Raw genomic sequence first — 25,975 nt, forward strand, 5'->3', positions numbered from 1 at the left:
CTATTTAGCTCAAGAGTTAGAAGAAGTTAATGATATCAACGACCACGGAGCAAATATTTTCAGGGCAATTCTAAGTACTTATTTGATACTAAAAAAATACTGTGTTTGCCTCTTATAAGACTAAGGAATTAAAAGAACTATTTTAAGCCTAACCTGAGAAAATGCAGTTATAAAACAATAATAATAGTATCACAGCTATCATTTATTGAACATTTACTTAGGGGTCAGGTACTAAGCTAAAAACATTTCTTCCTCACAATAACCCTCCTATCATTTCCCCCAATTTATAGATCACAGTGTAAGAGGGTAAGGGACTCGCTTAAGATCACACAGAACAATTAGCACAGTGGGACAGGAATCCTGGTCTGACTCTAAAGCAGGAGTTGGCAAACCACAGTGATGCTTTGTTTGTGTATGGCCCATGAGCTAAGAACAGTTTTTTATGGTTTTTAGCTTTGTAAAAAGAAAAAAACAAAAAGAAGAAAATGCAACAGAGACCTATGTGACCCACAAAGTCAACAATATTTACTATCTGGCCCTTTACAGAAAAAAATTGTGGACCTCTGGTCTGAAGCCCTGCACCTTTAACCACTACATCATACTCTCTCCATAGGGAGGAAAGAGGCTTCTGTGATCAGTTCCTTGTTTTAACACCATAATACTCATTTGGCATTTAACTGAATTTAAGATGCCGTTATTTTCTTTATGTGATCTGTCTACCCAAGAAAGCTAAGTGCCTTGAAGGTGGGGATCTTCTATTTCTTTGTATTTTCTGTGCCTAACACATAGTTGGCTGACTGGCAAATGTTTGTTCAATATAGTAAATATAAATCATACATTGTTATACAGAGAAATTATATAGAGATGTGTAGCTTAAGGGGCGCTACAAGTAAAATGCAAAAAATATGAAGTATGAAAACCATCTAATATGTCTAAAAACTAAGAATCCTAGGGAGCAGAGATATTTGCACACAGGCTTAGAATCACATTACCTTACGGATGAAAAATAAACCTGAGTTCATGCATTTTCCTGATGCACACAACTGCCTTGTTTTGTCACCCTTGAGATGCACATATGCACATTCCAGAAGTCTGTATTTACTGGAAAGGGCTGGGGAGGAGGGTCGTGGAGAAATGTCTCTTTTGTGCCAAGGCTTCTTCTACCTATTTGCAAGTCTGAGAAACAAAGCTCAACAAGCTCATCAGTTTAAGCCTGTTCCATATGAAGATAATCTTCACTCACGGACTGCACATAAAGGATTGTCTGTCCACCCTCATGTCTTCAGCCACCTACACCCTCATAGTCACATTAAGACAGTCAGCAATATACATCTTTACCCCTCATGAGGCCTCGGAGCAGGCCAAAATGCCTATGAGCCCATGGTTCGATTTGCCCTTCTCGCTTTAAGACCAAAATATAAAAATACATAAATAAGAAACCTCAAAAAGAAAGCACACTAAGACACCAGAACTGAAGCCATTTACTCAGTGGTCTGTCAATAACCTTATGCCACCAGCAAGTCACCCATACTGCATATGCGTGGTGTTCCTAATCACTGTTTGGCTGAACTGTCCTGATCACCGTATAGTACAACACACTGCTGGGAGATCTTTAACTCTTTCCTGTCCTCACCTCGATACGCCTGGATTAGGAACGTAGACCATACGGATCCTAATCAGATATTACGAGCATAGTACAATAAATCAGGATGTCATTCAAAATACCCCAAGCCTTCCTTGTAGCTTCTTTTACGTTCGGGTTTTCACTTGGGCTACACGGGAGGTAAGGTTTTCATTCTCAACCTCGAAAGGACAGGGCGTAGCAAGAGCTGGGTGATGGGTAAAGGTGGACTCCGGTTCCAAAAGGAAGCCAGATCCTGAGCAGCAGAGATACTACTGCAGCTTCAGTGGACCTTAAACAAACTGACACCCCAGAGAAATAGATCGCTATGCTGTCTTCCCCTCCCCCAGTCCCCAGCCCAATCCGAGACACCGCACCCACTCCCTTCCCATCCTCAGTCCCGGGTCCCGAGCTTGGTAGGCAGAGGCGGAGGGGGGGTGATGCGCGGAAGAAAAAGGGGGTGGGGTCGGAGGAAAAAAAGGTGTGGACAGGCAAAGGAAAGGGGGTGCGAAGCAGACAAAACGGGGGGCGAGGCGGAGGAAATGGAGTGAGGCAGAAAAACGGGGGGCAAAACAGAAAAAGGGGAGATGAGGCTGAGAAACGGGGGTGGGGGAGAAGGCGAGGCAGAAAATGAAAGGAATCAGAAGGTGAGCCGAACGCAGGCCGAGCAGGGCCAGGAGAGGAGGCGAAGCAGCCGGCGGGCAGAGAAAGGGGGAGCGCCAGGGGGCGGACAAGGGTTGAGGCACTTGCCATAAATCATAGCCAGGCCGGTTTCATGCAGGAAGCGGGCCCGGCGGTGCTTGAAGAGCCAGATCGTGAGGATGGTGAGGGTGAGCAGCAGGATGAAGATGAGCAGGTTGGCGCTGTCCTGCCGGTGGCTCTCCTCGGCTTGCTTCTCGGACACGATCTCCTCGTCCATGGCTCTCGCCGCTCCGCCGGCGCCGTCCGAAGCCCCGGCCCAGCCAAAGACGCCCACTGCGAGGAGCAACCAGAGCGGCCGCATGAGCCGGCGGGCCCCGGGGCCACCGCCGCCGCCGCCGCCGCGGCTGAGGGGCGCCCGCAGCCAGCCGCGCCGAGCCATGACTCCCCCCGCCCCCCGCCCCGCTCCTCACCCGCAGCCGCCCGCGGTCGGACCACTCCCCGAGGGCTCACGGGAAAGGGGCGGGGCCCCAGGGTAGCCGTCGGAGTGCGCGCCGCCGCCGCCGCCGCCGCCGCGGCCGCCGCCACCGCCGCCGCTCTTAAAGGGGACGCGGCACTCCCGGCTCGCTCGGCCCCATCCCTTTGCCCTTCGGGCCTCCACCGCACCAGCTCCCCCCAGCCGCACACTCAGGTGCTGCCAGGGAACGAAAGGCTGTCGCATCTAGCCCACGGCCTTCCGGAAAAGAAACCTCAGCTCAGCGTAATCAAGCAGAGGCGGATCGAGCTAGGTCTACTTTGGTCCTATTAGAGCTCTCAGGGGAATCGAGCTTTCATAACACATCTCAATATTGTCCCCCAGTGTCTCTTAACTGGATAAGAAGCTGTCCCCTCGGGGGACGCCTAGAACTCCATCTCTGTCATTTAAATCGGAATCTCCTTGTTCTGTCCTCACTGGGAAAAAACCAACAACACTGTAATAGTTCATAAAAAAATGGACTCAAAGGCAAGGAATATGCGTGTGTCTGTACGTTCAGTTTTCCTTACACGTCAACCACCCGAGATGCGAGTCATCTCTCACGTCAGGAACCCGTACAGAGACACTCGTTCATCTCGCAAAGAAGATTCAATCGGTGTGTGCTCAAATTTACCCAAGCTCCAAACACTCCTCTCCCTTCCCAAAGAGGAAATCTTTTGAGGTGTGGTGCGTTTCTCTTTCTCTTCTTGCTCCTTTTCCCTGGTGTTCTAACACAAATTTCCCCAGCTTGGAAGTCACCTTTGACACCATCTCTCATCTCTCTTCCTCCAAGAGTATTTTCTCTACTCTCAGCCTCTCCACCTGGCACCCCAGAAGATTCACAGTTCTCACCTCTTGGAGAACAGTGGCTTCCTGTTTTCTCCATATTTATCAAATCACACCTTAGTCTCTGTGGGCTTTTTGTCTTCTCTGGACTTTCATTTCTACCTCTACATGTATGCACTACAAATCCCCAGCCCTGACCTGCCACTCTCCCTTCAGGCCTCTACCAGTGGGATAGCACATCCTGTTGAGGGACCTACCAAGCTCAAAAACCTAGAACTGCTTTGAAGTGAGCTCATCTCCCCCTTACAAACACGAATTCTTTCTCAAATTTTGCATACCATCAGTGGTACTATCAATCCAATTCCTATCATTCTGTCTAGAACTCCTGATTTTTTTTCAAGATTTCATTTATTTATTTGACAGAGAGACAGCAAGAGCAGGAACACAAGCAAGGGGAGTGGGAGAGGGAGAGAGAGAAGCAGGCTTCCGGCTGAGCGTGGAGCCTGATGCGGGGCTCGATTCCAGGACCCTGGGACCATGACCCGAGCTGAAGGCAGACGCTTAACGACTGAGCCACCCAGGCGCCCCGCTAGAAGTCCTGATTCTTAAACGCTTTCATCTCATGGCTATATCACCTCCTTGCTAAGACAAATAACATCCAGGCAACTCCAAGCTACCCCATTCTGGATTCACTCCCACTAACCAGCTCTTTAAGTTCTGTGAGGATAGTGAGCTTAAAAAAAAAAAAAAAAGACCCAGAACAGGTGTTCAACTCCAAATTCTGTCCCTGTCAGGTCAGGAACTGTCCCAGGGACTGTGAGCCCATTTTCTCCTGTTAGTACTTGGGTCTGTCTGTACCTTCCCAAGAAATCTCATGACTGCCTGTCCCCTACACCCTGGTTCCAGCCTAACCACACTGCCCTGTGCACACAGGGCTGGCCTTTACGAAACCCAGGTGAGGATCCTTCTCAGTCTCCCCACTGTCCCTTCCCCAGACCTAGCTTGATTACCCCAGAAGACCTAGCAAATTAGTTTACCTGTTTCTTCAGGACTGACCACCTAATCCAAGGCTGTTTTGCCTCAGCACAGAATCATTTTTCAGTCTCTTATTTGTGTTTGGAACTTGGGAAAAAAAGAAAAAACCGAAGTCAGAGATTGCTTGCCTGACCAGTAAGCAAATGTCTTCAAGCGCCAGACTCTACCTCTGTTTACAGGCCCCAGCGACTTAGTATGCCGCCTCACCCAGCCTCCTCTTTATATCACAGTTCCAGGAGGAATCTTGACATGGCAATGATTCTACCAAGCGGGCCAATCCCCATGAGTTTTGGCTCCCCTGAGAATGTACCCCTCTCTCAACCCAAGCCAGTTGCTGCACTGATGTCCCCTCTGTCTCCTCCTTTAACGGGTACTTGGATCTCACCCAGGACATCACGTGCTCTGAGGCTGTTTCAGGGGGTGCTATCTCCTCACCACCCCACTGTCTTACACATGCACACATACAGTATGTGCAACTCGCGCCCTGTATCATGTGGCCTGAAGGAGTTGCCACTCAGCTCACTTCCCCATTGTTGTTCCAAGCTCCTCACTCCTCCAGCCTTCATTTTAAGCTCTAACACTCTCCATTCCTTGTCACCTAATGACTTCCTGGTCACTCCTGTACATTCATGGAGGATGTGGGCATCTGGGTCACAGCAACCCTCCTCCCACCCCGCCCCGCCCCAGCCCTGCTTTCATCCTGGCTGATTCGATGCCCATACCGATAAATCACCTGGAATTTGAGCCTTGCCTCCTTTTTCACTGCGAAAATCAAGATCAAGAAAATAATCCTCACCTTCCTTACCCCGCCACCTACTTAGATATCCTATTAATGCCCCTTCTTTCTTCCTCCCCTCTAGCCTCAAAGAGATGTCTCCTCCTCCCTTACGAAACATACACTGCAATCTGTACTCTGCATTCCATCACCTCCTCCCTGCCTCTTCCAGGATCTACTCCAACCATCATCTCCCTCCACCATCTTCAATGGCTCCTTGTCCACTAGCTTTCTTTTTTTTCTTTTTCTTTTTTTTAAAGATTTTATTTATTTATTAGAGAGAGAGAGAGAGAACACAAGCAGGGGGAGAGCAAGGGGGAAGGGCTGAGGGAGAGGGAGAAGCAGACTCTTTGCCGAACAGGGAGCCCGACTTGGGGCTCGATCCCAGGACCCTGGGATCATGACCTGAGCTGAAGGCAGACGCTTAATGACTGAGCCACCCAGGTGCCCCACTAGCTTTCTTTTTATTGAAGTCTAGTGGACACTAAGTGTTACATTATCAGTTTCAGGTGTACCACATGGTGATTCCACAAGTCTATATGTTCTGCTGGGCTCACCACAAGTGTAGCTGCCATCTGTCCCCATGCAACGCCATTACAATACCACTGACTATACTCCCTATGCTGTGCCTTTCATCCCTGTGACTCATTTCTTACAAAACTGGCTCACTATCTCTTCCTGTTCTCCAAAACCACTTCCAGATCTCTTCTGAGAAACAGGCCTTTGTCTACACCTGCCTCCACTACCACATTAGTTTTCTCTCCCCCTCAGAGATGAGCTTCTCCAAAGAGTTGGCTACATTCTCCACACTCTCATCTGCTAGTCCAGAGATTAGCAATGTACAGCCAATGGAATCCGGTCTGCCACCTGTTTTGGTATGGCCTGAACCTAGGAATGCTTTATACATTTTTTTAAATGGCTGAACAAAAATAAAAAGAAGAAACAAACAAACAAAATCAAAAGAAGAACATTTCGTGACACATGAAAATGATGTGAAATTCACATTTCAGTGTCCATCAGTAAAGGTTTATTGGACACGGCCGTGCCCGTTTGTTTACCTATGGTCTGTGGCGGCTTTTGCACTGCAAGGCAGAGTTAAGTAGTTGCCAAAGAGACTGTAGAGTCTGCAGATAGCCTAAACTATTTACTGTCTGGTCCTTTACGGGCAAGGTTTGCTGACCTCGGCCTTGGTCTCCACCAACTGTCATTCCATACTTCCACTAGAGGGATCCTTCTGAAGCACACATCTGATTATATATAGCACAGCCCTGCTCCAAACCCTCCAGTGACCCCATTGTCGTCAGTTGTGGCTCCTTAGCCTGGCCCATGATACTCCATAAGCCCTGACTCCCGACCACTTCTTCACCTCATAGCCCACCCTTCTCCCCCAAATATCTTTTGCTTCAGCCATTCTGAACTCTGCAGTCTCCTGAATGCTTCACGTGGTTTCCACACACGTATGTGCCTTTCAATGTGTTCCCTCTGCTTAAATGTCCTTCAACCCTTTCCTCACCTAACCTCTCTCCTCTGACAAAACTCAGAATAAAGGTCACTAAGCTTTCTGGGATGTCCTGAGGCTGAGTTTGGGGCCCCTTGTATGAGCTCCCACAGGCCACTGGGCAACTCTCTCTCTTAGCCCTCCTGAAATATTGTCATGCTTGAGTTACATGTTTGTTACTCCATAGGTCATGGGTACTCTGAGGGCAGGAACCAGGCATTACTTATTTCTTTACTGACAACATCTAGCATAAGGTCTAACCAAAATAGGTACTCAGTAAAACACATCTGAGGGGCGCCTGGGTAGCTCAGTGGGTTAAGCGTCTGCCTTTGGCTCAGGTCATGATCCCGGGGTCCTGGGATCGAGCCCCATGTCAGGCTCTCTGCTCAGTGGGGAGCCTGCCACTCCCTCTGCTTGTGTGCTCTCTCTCTCTCTTTCTGTCAAATAAATAAAATCTTTTTAAAAAAATAAAACACACCTGAGCATCAATGAATATCTCTCAAATTTAACTGAGGACCAAGGAAATCTCCGTGTTTGCAGATGACATTAAATTCTCTTAGGGACATAGACTCAGTTCAAGGATTAAACTGAAAGAGCACTTTACAGTACTGGGTACATAGTAAGTGCTCAGTAAATACCTGATCACTGAAAAGTGTAGGTAAGTTTAGCCCAGTGGTTAGCACAGTCCTTGGCTCACTTGAGGTGCTTGATAAACACTGAATTGACTCATTCCCATACTGGGGGAAAGGGGAAGGCTGGAAAGCAAAGTTGAGGCCATACTGTGGAAGATCTTTATGCCGCAGACATTTTTAACTCATTCATTTCCCTGGTCAAAGCTTCCTCAATGTTAATTTGGCAGCAGAAAGGGGGAAGAATGAAATGTAGAGAGATGGGCAGTAGGGGAGGCCGGTTCAGAGGTTAGAAAAGTAAAAGAAAAAAAAAGGGGGGGGGCTAGAAACATAGTCTTGCTGAAAAGTCAGAAGGCCTTAACTTACTGGATGCAGTAGGAATGGAAAAGAGAGGAGGGAGGCTGGGTACAGCAGCTGATGCAGAGGTAGGACTAACCCGTCATGGCAACTGATTGGGTGGGTAGATAGGGAATGCTTGAGGAAGAATGACTGGAAGACTACTCCAAGGTTCTGAACCCACATAACCTGAAAACCTAGGGCTGTTAATAGCATTAAAATGGGAGTCAGGAGGTACAGCTTGGCTGTGAACAGGTTGGATTTAAGGGACGGGCGGGATATCCAAGTGGAGGGTCTGCAATTCAGGAGTGAAGTCAGGACCAGTGAAAGATGTGGGAGCTACACACACAATATTGAAGTTATATGAGTTCATGTGTTCTCCAAAGAACAGAGGGTAGAAAGAGACCCAGTTTTAGGGCAGTGGTATAGGGAATGTGCATATTCAAGAAGTGGGAGAGGGGCACCCAGGTGGCTCAGTCAGTTAAATGCCCCACTCTTGATTTTGGCTCAGGTCATGATCTCAGGTTCATGAGATCGAGCCCTGCGTTGGGCTCCCTGATCAGCACATCGTCTGCTTGGGGTTCTCTCTCCCTCTCCCTCTGCGCCCCTCCCCCTCACCAGATGCATGGTTGCCCATTCTCCCTTGCTCTCTAAAAAAACAAACAACAACAACAACAACAACCCAAATATCAGTTAGGACCCAGTATAGTGCTAGAGTTTTACATTTATTTCCTGAACATACCAGCTCAGTGTGCTACAAAAGCGAATAAGACTTTTGGTGTCATTTTCAATGTCAAGGCTACTTGAAATAAATAATCATATTAACCCCAGACAAGTAACCTAGGATACTTTGTGCAGATGTGGTAATGAAACCCCAAGAGAGATATTAGTAGATCTAGAAATGGTCCAGAGAAGAGCAATTAAAATAACCAAAGGGGAGAAGCAACTGGTGTTTTTAGAAAGACTAAAGGGATAAAGAACCCCTTTAGTCTGGAAAAATAGCTACAAGAATCTACAGAAGCAGCAGCAGCAATAATAATGGCTAACATTTACTGAGTACTCACCATGCGAGGTTATTCTTTTATTCAAGATTTTATTTTTCTAAAGTAATCTCCACACCCAACATGGGGCTCGAACTTACAACCCAGAGATCAAGAGTGGGATTATTCTAAATAATAGGATTGTGTTGTCTCACTCAATCCTAACAACAATCTTACCAGGTAAGTACTGTTATTATCTCCACTTTACAGATGAGGAAATTGAGGCACAGTGAAATTAAGTAACTTGCCCAATCTCCCGGATAGTAAAGGAGAAGCCAGGATTCAAACCCAATCTGATTCTAGAGCATATGCTTTTAACCACAGGGGTATAAACCTTTCAGTAAACAGGTCTTAAAGATATGAATCAAGTAACCACAGTCTTGTTTACTGAGATTCAAAACTCAGTAAATGCCAAGGTGCCACTTAATGCATTAAGAGGGATACATCGTTTCATTGTTTGAATTTCTTACACCGAACATACACCATTTTTGCAAAGAAATAAAAAAGAGATGATGCAATTTCAATATAAATGTTGAAAATACTAGTTAATCAAGCAGGTAGTAAAATTCTAGAATTAGTTACCCAGGGAGGTTGGAATAAATATAAATAGTTTGAAGAAAGGTTTAGTACCTACAATAGATATATTCCTCTTATAGATACCTATAATAGCAACATATTCCTAGGGAAAGTGGATTTTTGAACTAGGTAGGAAAGGACAGAGTGTTCAGGAAAGAGGGAGAATCTGCGTGGGAAATGGAGGCACATCTGAGTGGTGCATGAAGTCACTCGCCTAGTTGGGTGGCACGTAACCAAGTTAATTAACTTGAAAACAATTTGGGATTGCAGTGCTTTCTCTATTCAACAGACTATCCTGGGAAGACGTGATGAGCCTTCATAAATAACATCTGGGTAGGAAACGCCTTAGAGATCATTATCCCCACCTTTAACAATTTCACATCATGGATCCTCTGTGCGTATGGAAAATAGCTGTTTCTTTAGGAAAACTAAAGGCACTTCTGGGGTCACCTAGGAATTTAAATGCTCTTTCGCATGAAGTTTGACTTCTGTTCTAAGAGCTCACGAAAACATTGCTGCTCCTAGCTGTACCTTGCACTTTTGGAATGAACTCCAACCCAGAAAACAACGCATGAATGGACCCAAGGTACTTATTTGAATGATACAATGATACAATCCTTGGTTAACTATGACTATGAATACCTTGGCTTCCCTTCATGTTAAAATTTACAGATGAGACCATTAAAATCCCACTCCCTGAATAGGAGTTAACCATTTATTTCTAGAAAATGTGACTCTAGTGTAGTTTCTTTTGCATCCGTACATGGGTAAGATATTCAAAAGAAGAGAATGGGGGGCATGCATCTTAAGGTTGTAGTGGAGAAAACTAAATTCGATGCCTGGCCACTTCCCTGAAGACTAGGATAATGTACTGGTGGCTTATACAAATACCAGATTTCTTACCGGCTCTTTTTTTCCCTGTAACCTCATCTTTTCAAAGGAAAGGAACCAGATCTCAGCTCCCTTAAGAAACCGAATCATTTTTCTGCTTCGGATAAATTAATATTAGCAGAGATAATTTAGTAGGATGCCTGAAAAGGCTACTTTCAATTTGACCATTATCAAAGCTAAAACCAAGGGTTAAGACTTTTCCCCCGTCAATTATCTTTTCTATGTAGCCACCTCCCAGGGGCGAAGGAAGCACTTTCCTGTCAAGTACAGAAAGATTATTTCCTGGTTCTTCCTGATTGTGTGGTTTATAAATATGCCTACATTTGTAAGAAATACATTACACTGTACTTGACATTGATTGAGTACTGTGTCAAATCTTGGCTTAGAAGTGAAAGAACTGGAGTGGGCCCAGACGAAAATAATGACCATAATTAAAAGTTTGGAAAATGAGATGGAGGACAAAAATTGTATAAAGGTAATCTGAAGGCTCTTGGATGCCTTCTTTATATTCTAATTTTTTTTCAGCTTTGAGGAAGCTCAAGTACGTCAGAAAATGTTTATCATCAATCAAGGGGTCATCAAAATTTAAGAGTATATGCAAGTCCCAGGGATTTCTGAACCCAATTCAAAAAAATGGAAGGACTCTCTATAGAGATCCTTTCAAACAAGGCTACATCACTCCCCACTTCTTTCCCATAATTCATTCAGCAAACATTCTTTGAATGCCTACCATATGTGACAGGCAATATTCTAGGCATGGACAGAAATCTTTGTTCTCTTGGAACTTACCTTCCAATGGGGGAAGAGAGACAGTGAACAATAATAACACAACAAACATAATAAACAGGTAAATTATAGAATATTTCAGAAGGTGATATTAAAAAAAGAAAGAAAGAAAGAAATAGAGCAGGCTAAGGGGACCAGGAATGGGAAGACTGCAAGTTTAAAAGGGGGTGTCCAGGATAGGCATCTTTGAGCAAATGAGAGTTAGCAAAATTGATGCAGCTAAAAAGTAGAATCCTGACAGGGCTGAGGGCATTTACCTTGTGATATGCAGCTTACAACGCTGTGCCAATCAGACAAGGGGCACTGGAGGAGTTGGTGCAGAGTTTGGAAAAATGGATGAATTCCGTCTTAGCCATATTCAGTTTGAAGTGCCGCAGGATAGAAATAAGCGATTAGAGGGCGCCTCACCTTCATGGGCAGAGTACCAATGTTTCCACCCCTGCCCCAGCTGATGGGACCAGGGGTGGGCACCTATGAAGCCGCTGGCTAGGATAGGCCAACCTCATCTGCTCTCCCAGAGGGTTTGCAGGTGAGCTGTATAAAGGAGTCCTTGATGAGAACGCCAAGGCCCCACAGGACCAGAAGGTGCATTGCCCAAGATCTCAGGAGGTTAGAGGCACAGAAGAGAACAGAACCAGGGTCCAGAACTCCCCATCTGCTGCTCCTGCCAGTACCTCACACCATCCTCTTTACCTGCAGGCAAAATGTCCTCATGGAACTGGAGCTTTGGGAGCCTGCTCAGGCTTCCAGAACTGCTGCAAGGTCACCACCTCCTGGCAGCCCTCCTGGATGGCCCTGGCAACATGTGACCTCCGGATCTGGTCTGCACTGTACTTTCTCCACAGAGCCACATGTCTTTGTACCTTTTACCTCCTGTTGGGCTCCAAGCCCTCTTGAGGTCAAGATCCTGGGTCGATCACCTTCGTGTTTCCTGTAGTGCCCGACTCAGAGCCGATATGCATTTATTGGATGAATGAGTGCATAAGTGACTGAAAGAAGGAAAAGAACAATATTCTATTGGAAAGTGGGCAGGCCCTTTATAACTGGTAGCCAGTGATGGTCTGAGAGATGAGAGAGAGTAGAGGTGAAGAGCCAGAGTGGCAGGGACCTGGCTCCTAACTCCCACTCTGCCACTCACAAGCAGTGTGACCTTAGGCAATTTCTTTAATCTCCTATGCCTCGGTTTAGCTGTCTGCAAATGAGGATAACGTGAACCTCTTGCTCCATTGCATTGTTGTAAGAATTAAATGAGAGAAGAAAGTAAAAAAAAAAAAAAAAGAAAGAAGCGATTAGCAGGTCTGGAAATGCAGGTCTGGAGCCAAAGAGAGACGTTTGAGATTGAGATGTCACTTTGGAATTACTGTGTTACCGCTTGCGGTGGGAATGAAGAGGTGAGCTCGCCATAGGAGAGCAGAGTGGAAAGAAGGGGAGACTCTCACTAATGAATGTGTACATTTTAGGGGATGGAGACAAAGACAAATCGAGAAAGGAGAGTACACTTTTATTCCTCCCCTTTCATTTCTCCCTAACGTAAACTGCCTCTCTTCAGGACAAAACCCTCCCGCGCGGCACCACACCCCTTGGGGCGCGAGTCTTTCTTCAAGACCTTTTGAAGGTAAGGAGAAGGGAACTAACTTTTACGGAGCATCCCACGCGTGCCACGTGTTTGGGGTTCCAAATACCGGGTTGTTCTCCTCTACACCCCACCCGCCTCTTCGCTTTCACACCCTTGCCTCCTTCAGCAGTGTTGGCTCCCAGAGGGCTGAAGCACTGTACCCGCCAGCAGAAAACAAAGGACCCAGCGGGACGGAAAAGCAAAGCAAACAAACAAACCCCCCTGCGAGGAGTAGAGACCCAGCGCCGCCGGCCTTGAACCTCCGCCTCCAGCCCTCCGGTGCCCCGCCCCTCGGCCCCGCCCGGGCCTCTCGCGGGCCCCGCCCCTTGCTCCGCGGCCCGCGCTCATTCGCTGGCGCCCTTCCGCTCCGCTTCCCCGTTGATCCGCTTTCGCCTCCTTCGGTACGCTCTCCGCTTAGCTCCGCCCCTCACGGAGAGACCGTGCACGCAGGCTCGGCTCATGGTCACTCGCGGACCTTATTCCGTGTCGCTTTCCCCTTCTTCCCGGCATTCCTGCTTCCGCTTTCTCACGGCTCTTTGGTTTTTCCACCTCTGAGGCACTTCGCGCCCAGGGGTTCGGTGACGTCATCTCTCTGCGCTGCGCGGACACCCGCCAGTGGAAGAAGGAACCGCTCGCCGCCCTTCGCCTCTTTTGTTGGGCTGCTGCTTCTCCGGAATCATGGCGCCGTCACTGTGGAAGGGGCTGGTGGGCGTCGGCCTCTTTGCCCTAGCCCACGCGGCCTTTTCCGCTGCGCAGCGTAAGTGCTGGGGGAACCGCGACCGCTCCTGTGTGGGACTCCGGGGGTGGTGTGTGGGAGCACCCTGAGGGAGTGTCGGACCGAGTGTCCCAGGAATGGTCATTTGAGCCCTTAGAGTTGGGTGGTGACTCCGAGAAGCGGCGCGGTGCTTCCTGGTGGAAGGCTCGGAGTCTGAGTTTGAGGAGATGGGCACCTGAGATTGCAGCAGGGGTGGAAGGGGAAGAGGGTGTCTGGGAGAGGACTCTGAGCTGGCTGCAGGGTGGGCAAAGAGGGAGTCTGTGTCAGGCTGCAGGGTGGCCAGAGAGGGAGTAGGTCCGGGAATCCGGGACAGGTGATGTCAGATCCAGCGTGGGACCAAGCAGGCAAAGTGTCAGATTGAGGACCTCGATGCTCATGGTCCCATGACAACTAGGTGGACAACATCTTGGGCACTTCTGGGCTGTCCAGGCAGAGACTGAGAAGTTAAGTGACCGTTTGCCTCATGGGGGCACTGTGGTACAGGAGAAAGAGCACTGGACTGGGAGTCTGGAGGGCTGGTTCTGAAAAACTTGCTTTACCGCTAAATCTGTGTGACCTTGGGCAAGTCATGTCCCTTCTCTGAGCTTTCATTGAGGTGGATTTTAATTCTTGCTTTTTCTATGTCACAGAGTCACTGGGAAGTTTAAAAGAAAAAAAGTAAAAGTACTTTAGCATACACATAAAATTGTATCATCAAGAAGAAACTTGGAGTCTAGCAGAGGAGGTGGTGCCGTCTTGAGACAGCTGATCTGTTTTGTGGTCTTCCTTCTCTACTAGACCAGGGGTCAGCAAACTGGCCTGTGGGCCAAATGCAGACTCTCTTCTGTTTTTGTAGTGAGCTAAGAATGTTTTCACATTTTAATTTCTTGGGGAAAAAAAAGCAAAAGAATATCATTTTATGATCCATGACAATTATATAAAATCCAAGTTTCAGTGTCCATCAATGAAGTTTTCCTGGCAGATAGTCACACCCATTCGTTTAGGTATTGTCTGGCTGCTTTCCAAGTGGGGAGTTGAGTAGTTGACACAGAGACAGTATGGCCTGCAAAGCCCAAAATATTTGTTATCTGACTTTTTACGGGAAAAGTTTGCTAACCTTTGCCCCAGCCTATAGAGCCCAGGAGGGCAGCCCATTTTGTTCATTGCTGCGATCCTTGTGCCTAGCACAATGTTCCCCACAGTAGGTACTCAGTAAATTTGTTGAATGAAGGAAGTGAATTCAAAGTTGAACTTTATTCATTTGCTAGATTACTTTCCATCTTCAGGAATAAAGTAGAAAATGAAATGTGAATTCCTCCAAAGCTTTAATTTTTTTTCAAGATAAAACCTTTTGTTTGTTATATAGAATTAAAATGATCCAGTTATTTTAACTACTTTTTACAAACATGTATTGACATTTGTCTGATGGAAACTCAGCTTTATTTTTTAAATACATTTTTTTTTGGAAATTTTACAGAAAAGTTGCAAAGATAGTAGAGTTACTGTATACCCCCACCCAGTTTCCTGCATTGATAACACTTTCTATTACCACGGTATATTGTCGCAACTAAGAAACTGACATTGGTATAATACTACTAACTAAAGTCTAACTTTTATTTGGGTTTTACCAGTTTTTCCAATAAGGTCTTCTATTCCAGGAATCAAGCAGGGTATCACATTACATTTGGTTGTCATGTTTCCCCGGTCTTCTCTATTCTGTGACAGTTTCTCCAAAGCTCCAGTCTTAAATGACAACAATAATAATAGCTAACGTTTATTAAATGCTTACTATGTGCCAGGCACTGAACTAAGCGCTTTACATCTATTATCTAATTCAGTCCTACCAAAAGCCCTGTGAGGTAGCTATTGTTGTTGTTACCGCTCTTGAAAGATGAAGTTGAGACACGCAGTTTGTGCAAGCTGGGAAACTTGCATAAACTGACAGCGATGATGGTGGGGCCAGGATTCAAAGATAAGCAGTTTGACTCTAGAGCCTATGTGCTACACTGCTTTATGAAATTCAGTTTTGTGTAAGTGGTTGAAATTGCGCTGTGCTTAGGTGCCAGAGGTACAGTGATGCCCCAAGGGAGTTCAAAGTCAAGTGGAATCAGTAAAGAACCACAATAAAGTGATACAGATGCTATGCTAAGAGTATGTCAGGATGCGTGGACACAGGCCGGGGATGGGAGGTGGGGGACGAGAGGGTTAAGGGAATATCTTAGAGCCTTGCTGCTCAAGGGTGTTCAACGGACCAGCCTCCAGGGAATCGCCTGGGAGCTTGTTAGAAATGCAGAAACTCAGGCCCCGCCCCAGAGTTTATTGAATCCTAATCTGCATTTTAATAAGATCCCCAGGTGATCTGTCTGCACATTCGTTTGAGAAGCACTACCCTAGAGATCAGGATACTGTGGAGTACTGCGTCATTTTCTACAGTTGGCTTCAGCTGTAAAATTTTACAGTACTCGAGCAAGGAGATCTCTAAAGTCCAACCCCTTCGTTTTACAGATGAGGAAATGCCTGGTTAGAGGTAGTGTTAGAGTCCGATTAGGCTGCATGCAAAGAAGAAAGCTGGCTAGGAATTGAACGGACAAGTAGGAAGTTAGCCAAACCTATTTTTGGTATTGGATTGATGTTTCTTTTACACCGGTCCTTATGTTAAACCTGTAAGATAAAACTTCAGAAATGTCTCTAAACACATTTTCTTTTAAGAGTCACTGCATGTTCACTCACAGCAATTTGGGTTTTTAAGTCCACAGCACATTGTTAAGTAGGGATCGTGCCAGGTTTTTCTAGAATTAGGATTTTGTGTTTTTGTGTCTCCGGTGAGATGAGAATGCCTTGTGGCATTTGTCACTGCAGTGGGACCTCTTTATAATGCTCATGTTGCAAAAGGACTAATATTTACCTTTGAAGCTAATTGTGTCGTGTCAGACTGTAGCAGCAGATAGCAAGCACACTGTTGTGCTATGGCAAGCTCACCTTTGCTGGGATGAACTTTATTATGGCGGAATGGCTACCATGTATCTACTGTAATCTTCACACTATCCCCATTTTACTGTTGCAGACACTTAGCAGAAAGATACTGCATTTCTTTGATTCTGAGACACACTCCCCCTCCCACTCCTACATTTTAACACTCTGAAATTGAGATGCATGTTACAGTGCATGAAGATGTCTTAAGGTTTGATGAGATAAAGTCAGTGACAGTAAGTGGAGGAGCTGGTTTTATGATCCAGGCTTATCAGCTTCCAAATCCTGGTCCTTTTCTTTCATACCTTGCTGCTTCCTGAGGCTAAGGCGGCAGCAGAATTAGGACTTAATCAGAGAGGCAGAAATTGACGTTCTGGGGGCACCTGGGTGGCTCAGTCGTTAGGCGTCTGCCTTTGGCTCAGGTCAGGATCCCAGGGTCCGGGATCGAGCCCCGCATCGGGCTCCCTGCTCAGCGGGAAGCCTGCTTCTCCCTCTCCCATTCCCCCTGCTTGTGTTCCCTCTCTCGCTGTGTCTCTGTCAAATAAATAAATAAAATCTTAAAAAAAAAAAAAGAAATTGACGTTCTGGAATTTCTCCTATCCCACCGCTGCCCCAACATAGTCTCTCAGGAAAAAAACATGTCCATGCCAGTATTACTTTATCCATACCTTGTGATGGCGGTGCTATTTCAGAGTTGAGGTTTTCTGTAGGATTATCCGTTTTTAAATAATTGTGATTTCTTTGACCAGTTAGTGAAAGAAACTTGTTAGTTTCAGAGGATTCTAGTTTTCCCATAGTACCGAAAGAAAAAAAAACAAAACATGTTTAGGTATTTCTTCCTCATACTTGCTCACCTTTCACTCTTACCGTGTTTTGTAAGGTGACAAAGCAGGTCATGATGAAAGTAAAATAGTTCAAGATCAGGCTGACTGCCTTAGAAGATAGAGGTTTTTGAGGAATCCGGGATTAGCATTACTTTATGTAGCATATAAGTCAGCCGCTTCTTTGGTATATTGATTTGCTTGCATTTTAAGAAAGAAAAATGGGCTACAATTTCCTTAATGGTATGCTTCTGGTTTATAGATCGTTCTTATATGCGATTAACAGAAAAGGAAGATGAATCACTGCCAATAGATGTAAGTTGGTCATTTATATTCCGTTAAAATATATTTTAAAAATTAGCCACATAGCTTATAATAATTTTTTACTGGTTCTTGTTCTCTTAAAATTTTCCAGACATGAAGTAACATCTGTTCACTACTTTACTCTTTGTCACTCATTGTGAAACCCGAAGATTTGGAAACAAAAGATTTCTCTGTTTGGTTTCTAGAACTGTAGTTTAAGTAGTCGTTCTAGAAGTTGCTCTGTTCATAGTCTGAGATGGACTTAAGTTGATTACTTGACTTTATTTCTTAGCAAAGTTCCTTTTTATGTAAAGTCTAAGAACAAGCAAAACTAAACATTGTTTAGGGACATATATGTAGGTGGCAAAAGTAAAGAAAAACAAGGAAGTGTTTTTTTTTTTTTAAGCTGAAATGATATGTGAACTTCACTCACCATTTTTTTTATCTTTAATGGATTTTAAATGACAAGATAGTAACTTCTTTGTAACAGAATCAAGCAGTAAGCGTAAAAAGTAAAACTGACCCCATACAATAAAAAAGACAAGTGACCTCACTGCTCAGCAATTCTGCTGCTACTCCCACCAGTTTGGAGTATGTCAGTAGTTCAGCTCTCCTCCTGTGCATAAACAGCATTCTTTATTTACATTATGTATAGTTTTACCTAATCAAAACAGTTTTTCTTTTAAAAAGTTATTATCTATGTGTATATATGTATAGTTTTATAATCAGCCTTTTATTACTTAACATTATTTATCTTGACGTAACTTCATGATAACTCATAGATTTGCCACATTCTTGTTAATGGTGCCTATGATTGCATTGTATGAAATAGGTCTTGGTTCACTGGTGGCAGGAATGTGTAAGCTGGTATAACATGTGACATTAGTTTTAATTCAGAAAGTTAGAGTAATAGCTTGTGGCTAATTTTGACTTTAGTTGTCTGTAATGAAAGTTATGATAGATGGGACTATTAAGCCACTCTCCTATCACCTTTGCTTTGCTTTGTGGTAGATTACCCCTCCCCCAATACCACACACATATTCATTTATATCTACTTAAAATGGCTTGCTTCTGTTTACAAACTGGGAAATCTGAAAAATGCAGAAAAATCACAACCAAGAAAATCAAATGTGCCTGTAATCCCAGGTTGGTTAATATCAAACACTGCAAGTTTTTGCTTGCACAACCTCTTTGGAAAACGTTTTGGTATTACCTAGTGAAGTTGAATGTGTGTATACTCTCCCCCAGTGATTCTACTCGCATGTGCCAGGAGACCTACTGCAGGATATCTCTATAGGCATTGTGAAAGTAACACACAGGAAACAGCCCACATAGCCATCAGCAGTGGAATGAATAAATTGTGGTATTTTCATATAATGAAATATAGAATACAAAGAAAATGAATGGCTCTAAGGATATACTACAACAGGGATGAATCTCACAAAAAAAGTTCAAAGGTGGGAAAAAGCAAGCAATATACTTTTTAGAGGTACATACATATCTGGTAAAATTATAAAGAAAAGCCTTAAAGAATTGATTAATATACAATTCAGTACAATAGTTACCTATAGTTAACTATCATTAACTTTGAGGGGGTTGGTGAAGGAAATAATTGGAGAGGGACACGTGGGACTTGAAAGGGACTGGTAGTTTTATTTCTTAAGCTGGGTGGTGGGTCCAGGGGTATTCTTCTTTATACTCTATGATATTTAACAATAATACATTAACAAAGTCTTAGTTGCTCTTGGAAGCAGGTAATAGTTGGCAACTGAGTTCTGAATGGCTCAGTACCTGTTTGCTATTTGAGCAAAACCTAGAAGTATTTTTGCAGCTGCTCCACAGAATTTGTAGAAGATTTTATTGTGTCTGAGTTCAAATTATTTAAAGTGAGAATTGACTCGATAGGATCTGGGAGAAATACGTGTCAGAGGCTAAAAAGAGATGGAGGGAAAATTATAAATTTTTATGATAACATTTGTATGTTATTTGATAATCTCAATCTTTATACTCACAGATAGTTCTTCAGACACTTCTGGCCTTTGCAGTTACCTGTTATGGTATAGTTCATATTGCAGGAGAGTTTAAAGACATGGATGCCACTTCAGAACTAAAAAATAAGTAAGTCCTTCCCTTTTCATAGGCACTTCGTTTCATAGGGGTTTTGCTTCATTTACATAATTTAAAATGTATGTTTTCTGGTACATAAAAGTTGATTTTGTTTTTACATTTTGATGATGCAGTTTGTGTGAATAATGAGGTCAAAATATTGAGGCAGTGTTTGATATGATAGAAAAATGGAAGTTGAATGACAGATTATTGACATTAGACTCAGATGTCATGTCATATTTGCTTAAAATTATTTATTGGTTTGATGGGTGGAAGGGGATAGACAAATAGGAAGATATTCCCTCAGAAATGTTTTCCTTTCATCTTTTCTTTTTTCCTTCCCTCCCCTCCCACCCCCCTCCCTTCCATTTTTTCCTCTTTTTATCCTCATGTCCCAGCTTAGTCTTTGGAAGAATAGGGGTTTTTGGTCCGTTTCCTCTATCACTTGAGCCTAGACTGTGACCTAAACTGCTCTTTGGCCTTTTCCTATTCTTGGATTACAGTATATTTGTTATTCTGCTTTCTCTTTTCTCCTGTGCTGCTTCTAAGCTATTTTCTTGAGCTTGGCTTGCTTTTCTTTTCCATATTGCTTACTTTCATAAAGTTATCCTTTAGCTTGTTCAATTCCATCTCTGGACTCTACCTACCTTCTTGAGCCTGGAAATTTTAACCCTTTACAATGTGTCCTCAGAAGGGTTCACAATAAACATTTATTTGTTAGAAGAAACTCACCCCCTTGTTACTTTTACTTTTCAATTTACATTTTAAATAGTCACATGTCAGGCATCCTGTTTTATGTAGGCGTATGCTTGGAATTTTAGGTGGGCTGACTTTGAGATTTGAGTTTTTATCAAGGCAGAGTTATCTTTGTTCAGGAAAATAATGTTTAAACAAACCAGTACTAAAAGCCGTACACTTAGGTGTTTGTGAACTTTTTTCGACTACACATATCTCATTGGGAAAGAAGAAAGGATACTCTACTATTACCACCCACTATAGTTCTTACAAAGAGTCTACCAAGAATCACAGGCAAAGGGCCAGGAAAGAAAGAAGTAAAACAGAATGGCATTAAGTAGGTGGTAGCAAAATATATAAATTTAGTAGGTGGTAGCAAAATATATGAGTTTGGACAACAGTAGGTACAGAAGGGCCAAAGGAGTTTTTTTGTTGTATTTGAAAGATTCTTGGAAACAGATCTATGAAATGATCATATTGCTTGAATAGTGAGGGCCAAATGAGAATAATCAAAGGTACAATCTATGTACTGGTTTTTTAAAAGACTATTTGGCATGGGCTAGCTAGTTTTAAGATTTATAGAAGTGTTTAAAGCTGAGCGATTATTTGTGCTATAGTCATAGGCATCTTGGAAGGAGTGGCTGAAAGAAAGATTTGAGAGCTTTATGTTGCTTTTCCAGGTTTCTTATTTTCCTTGTACAGGAAAAAAAAATCACGAGACCCAATATGATTGCCATGTATAGCCTGATCGCATGGATTTAAACTTAGTTAAGAGTATAACCCATAGCAAATTCATAATTCATTAGAAGCCTGCTTGTTTTCAAATAGGCTTTTGTACAGGTGTATCTAAAGTGGATACTTTGTTTTTTTCTTTTAAGGACATTTGACACATTAAGGAATCACCCATCATTTTATGTATTTAACCATCGTGGTCGAGTACTGTTCCGGCCTTCGGATACAACAAACTCTTCAAATCAAGATGCATTGTCCTCGAACACATCATTGAAGTTACGAAAACTTGAATCACTGCGTCGTTAAGATTTTTACAAATTATAATAACAGGACAGGACACAGAGCTGGAATATTGGAGTTTGGGGTATAAAACACTCCCCCCATCATCAGTATTTATATTATATTGATCTTTCAGACCTAATTAAAAAAAGTCTGTGGCCCTTGTTTGTACACTGTTAATCAAATCGTTAATGGAGCATAAGTTATCTGTGAAATGAGTCTTTGATCTTTCATAGAGAGAATTCTTTTTTCCATTTAAAACAAATTCATGTCATTTGTAAAAGTCACTGTTTTGAACACATTACTTTGAAAAATGTTGATGATTTTGTAATTATTTATTTTCTTAGATTTCTTTTCTTTTGCACTTGAGTTTTTAGGATCCTTTTGGAAATAATGTGACTACTGCATTTTGCAGCATGAATGAAAGTTAAAAAGTCTTCGGTTCTTAACAACAAACGGACTTCTCTAAAGAAACCAAAATGGTGGCTTACCAGTTTTTCTTACGACCCCTAAAAAGTGGCTCTGCTTCAGCAGATGCTTGCCAGTTTTTAATTTCTCATGACTTCTTGCCCCACCCCACTCCCATATACCTCCTAACATCGACTGTCTTGTTTCATCACTTCTCTGGGGTTCTGTGTGCAGTGAGCAATTCTTGTGTCAGAAATTCTTTGTCATAAATATATTTAACAAATTCAACTTGCTGTAAAGCTACTTGTGTTCTCTTCATTTCTCTGTCAGAAATTTCCCCAGTTGGTTATGTAGTTAAAGAATAGTTGAAGACAGACCAAAAGACCCTTCATGATTTCATGGATTATCCTGCCTGTGTAGAAAAATAGTAATCACTGAAGACAACTGATTACTTGTCATCAGCCAGTTTAACTTATTCAAAGTCTCTGTTATTTTATTGCTTACTAAACTAGCAAATTAGTAAAACTAAAGGAAACTTCTCATCAAAGGTAGGCTTCAAAGGCATTGGGACAAATATGTTTTAAATATTTGGAACTAATATCTTCAATGAAAAACAATTAAAGTCATTTAAGAAACTGTTTTATAGCTTCGGATTCGTTAGCAGGCTTAGAGTTTTTCCATCTTTGTTGGATGCTGCTGAAGTTGAGGATGAGGGGACAGAGTAGACTTTTTTTAGAAACAGTAATTTTGGGTTTAGGGGATTTGGCTAGCCCTTTGATCTGCAGGGAGCTTAATATTTCTTTGTAAAGGAGGTTGCTTTTGTTGAACTGTACAGGTATGAAAACATTGCTTTCTTTGAATTGTATAGGTGCAAAGGGAATAACTATGCAGACTTGAAAAGCAACACGCTTTCGGCAAGAGTCATAAGAGGCCCTTCTGCTGGATGGCATTTTTCCCATTAGAAATGGACTTCAGCTCTTCTATTCTGCCTGGTAACACACAGCCCCAAAGCACGAGACTCTTTTGTCATTGAGCTTTTACTGTTGTTTAGTTTTGTTTTGCCAACCCAATATATCAATGGAACACTGACTCTGCTCTCTAAGGAGAACAAAGTTAGAAATCTGCTGATAGCCCAAGATAATTTAGAAATGAGTTAAAAATGGAATTCAGGGGTTAATGTGATAATTAAATCAAAGTATTGTATGAGAAACAAGCTCCTTCCATCAGGCTGGCCTGCCATTTCCTCAGGTGTGACTTGATTCGAAAGGGCCTTTTCTCTTTGGGGGCTGCCTTCCTTTTTTATTATTTACATACCTTCAGTGCAGCCATTTAAAGGGTACAGTTCAATGGTTTTGTCATATATTCGCAAAGTTGTACAACCACTACCACAATGCATTTTAGGACATTTCTATCACCCCCAGAAGAAACCCTGTACCCTTTAGCGGGTGCCTCTCATATCCCCCTGCCCCAGTGCCTCCCAGCTCCGGGCAACCACTAATGTACTTTCTGCCTCTCTAGATTCGCCTATTCTGGTCCTTTAATATGAATGGATTCTCACAATGTCTGGTCTTTAGTGACTGGCTTCCCAAGTATAGTTTTGTTCTATGTGGAGTGAGAACTTCTCCCCTTGAGAACTGTGATCGCTGTGAAAGGAAGTGGTTGGTCAAATCAGTAGATGTGGAGTAGGGAGGGCCAGGCACTTAGCACGTTTCTTCGTCAATCTTAGGCTGAATGGCTTTTCCTCATAACCAAGCACTCGTGATATATGACTATTTATAATATTTTGGCTAGTCTCTAGAATGGATATTGAAATCTTTGCCTGCCCAGTCAGGAAAGTCCCAGTAAAAATGATGCCCCATAGTTTGGCAGAGAATTGACATAGTTTTCAGGTGCATCTAACTTTGCTAGCAGCTTGTATACCTCGGGCCAGGTGAGCTTCCCAAATTTCTTCTTCAATTTCCTCCAGTGAATTTCTGTTTTCTTTTTCCAGTATGTACCATAGGAATAGAGGTGATTTGGGTGCATCGTAACAGTGCTAAATGGATTAAATTCAGAATTTTATTTATAATACTTTGAGACAGTCCATGACTACCTAGGGTAGTCCAAAAAAAATGTAGTGATGTAAGCTAGTTAAGCCTGCAGGTGATTGCGATTTTAGTGACATTCAGAAGTGTGCACTATCGAAGGCTCTCTAAAATATAGGAAGAGACTTCTTAATAACTAGGGAACCAGCCAAATGCTATGGGCTAATGGCCCAGCCACAGAAAATGCAGATCGGCGGATTGGAGACCATGATGCTCTGTAACTCCCTAATGATTGTTTCCAAAGCACTGTGGCTTATTTTTGAGTGGCATGACAGCAGCTTCCTGGTTGTATGTGGCCTGTTTCCATGATGTATTGAGTAGTGTTGTTTGTTGTGAACATCGATGCCTGTAACACCAAGCTAAACACCTTCTTTTGGATATGTTTCCTCTCTTTAAATGGCCTTGCCCTGTCCAATAAATAAATGATTGTCTCACCCTGTTTTTGGTAGTGGTTTTTGTTTTTGTTTTTGTTTTTTAAATCTCATTCTCTTCTCTGTCCCCAGAAAAATGTAAGAGATAATTTTATGACTGTATTTTTTTTTCCAAGTGTGATGCTGTTCTACTAAATTCAATGGATACTTTACTTTTTATTGTACATGTAAAGTCGAATTGCAATTTTATGTTTTTTTTAGAGTCTAAATAGAATGTGTAATCTCATTTATATTTCTAAATTATCAAAGGACCTTTGGGGTATAAGAATTTCAGTCCTTGAGTAGCAGTGTCCCATCATTCCATCACAAATTTGTTGTAACTTTAGACTTAACGGGAAATCATTATGATTAAAAGCATCAGGGGGCAAATCCAGAGTCTGATGAAAACCCAAGGGGCAGTTCTGGTTTGTAAAACTTGGCACTTATCCAAATCAAGTATTCTTTAAAAAGGGAAAAATAAAGATGATATATGCATGTGGCAAAAACAAAAAAATCAGATGGTACAGAAAGGCATGTCATTAAAACTTGTCCCCTTCCCTCCTGTGCCTAATGCCTCTCTCCAAAGGGAATCAGCTTAGAGTATCCTGTATATTCGTTTGGGGAAAAATTATTTGCCAGCCAATATATATTTTAAAAACTTTACCTTAATGGAATCAGACATTCTTCTGTACGTTGCTGTTTTTTGCTACCTGTGTCTTACAAGATCTTTCTGTATCAGAATATACAGAAATACCTCAGTATTTTTAATGACCGTGTGGTTTTCCAATGTAGGAATGTGTTACAAATGTTCAAACACTGAGAGGATCTCAGGTTGTTTTCAGTATTTTACTATAGCTAAACCATATTGCAGTGAACATAGTTATACATATAATGAGATTATACCCAGAGTTAATTCTTAGCAATAGAATTGCTGGATCAAAGGGTATTTTTCATTTTCAATTAAGTAGTTATTGCCAAATTGTTCTCCAGGAATCTTGGCCCAGTTATTCTCCCACGTATAATTTGTAAGAACAATTATTTCTGAGGCCCACGCTGATACTGGCTACTAAACTTTTGAACATTTGATCATCTGAAACGGAATAAATGATATCTTACATCTTGCGTTAGCTATATTGCATGTTAATGAAGGATATGGAACACATTTTCATGCTTATTGGTTACTTATATTTCATTTTCTGTGAACTGTGTGGTCATGTTCTGTTTTCTATTAGATGATTTGTTTTTTACTGATTTGTATGAGCTCTTTGTAAGCTAAGAAAATTGGTCCATTGTCATATGTTTAAGAATATTTTCCTGAGATTTATTTACTTACTTACTTATGTAGTTAAACTTATCAGTCTTTATGGCTTCAGGAATTCATGCCTTGCTTAAAAAGGCCTTCTTTACATTTAAGAATAAATTTAATGTATTTTTCCAGTACTTTTAAGTTTTTTTTTTAACCTTTAAATCTTTGATTCATTTGGACTTTATTTAGGTAGAAGGAATGAGGTAAGGATTCAACACTTTTCTCCCCAAATGGCTATCTGGTTATCGCAGCCTCACTTTTTTGCTTTTTTCCCCACACTGATTTGAAAAGCCATCTTCATCCATACATTGAATTTCCGTGTATAT

At 42.8% G+C, this 25,975-nt stretch overlaps 2 protein-coding genes across 4 annotated transcripts in view; one reads left to right on the plus strand and one right to left on the minus strand.

The window, feature by feature from the left end:
• Positions 1–2,702, minus strand: part of SLC9A6 (solute carrier family 9 member A6) — a 50,247-nt gene extending 47,545 nt beyond the window's left edge. For 2 of the 3 annotated variants that reach the window (XM_044911562.1, XM_021684716.1), the window contains exon 1: positions 2,372–2,702. In XM_044911562.1, the coding sequence (XP_044767497.1) occupies positions 2,372–2,702 (331 nt within the window). The remainder of the gene's footprint in view (positions 1–2,371) is intronic. The other variant, XM_044911561.1, reaches the window with a different exon arrangement.
• A 10,476-nt stretch (positions 2,703–13,178) lies between these two features.
• MMGT1 (membrane magnesium transporter 1) lies at positions 13,179–24,366 on the plus strand. Its single transcript, XM_021684726.1, has 4 exons — positions 13,179–13,498; positions 17,549–17,601; positions 19,604–19,707; positions 21,309–24,366. Exons 1-4 carry the CDS (start codon positions 13,420–13,422, stop codon positions 21,466–21,468), a joined length of 396 nt encoding a protein of 131 aa, XP_021540401.1. The 5' UTR covers positions 13,179–13,419; the 3' UTR covers positions 21,469–24,366.
• Positions 24,367–25,975: the final 1,609 nt, after the last annotated feature.

The sequence above is a fragment of the Neomonachus schauinslandi genome, chromosome X (genome assembly GCF_002201575.2).
Source record: "Neomonachus schauinslandi chromosome X, ASM220157v2, whole genome shotgun sequence".
Taxonomy (NCBI): domain Eukaryota; kingdom Metazoa; phylum Chordata; class Mammalia; order Carnivora; family Phocidae; genus Neomonachus; species Neomonachus schauinslandi.

Coding starts and splice junctions, on each gene's coding strand:
- MMGT1 (XM_021684726.1), top strand. CDS start 13,420: ATGGCGCCGTCACTGTGGAAGGGGCTGGTGGGCGTCGGCCTCTTTGCC. Junction 13,499..17,548: donor GGCCTTTTCCGCTGCGCAGC/GTAAGTGCTGGG, acceptor TCTGGTTTATAG/ATCGTTCTTATATGCGATTA. Junction 17,602..19,603: donor ATGAATCACTGCCAATAGAT/GTAAGTTGGTCA, acceptor TTATACTCACAG/ATAGTTCTTCAGACACTTCT.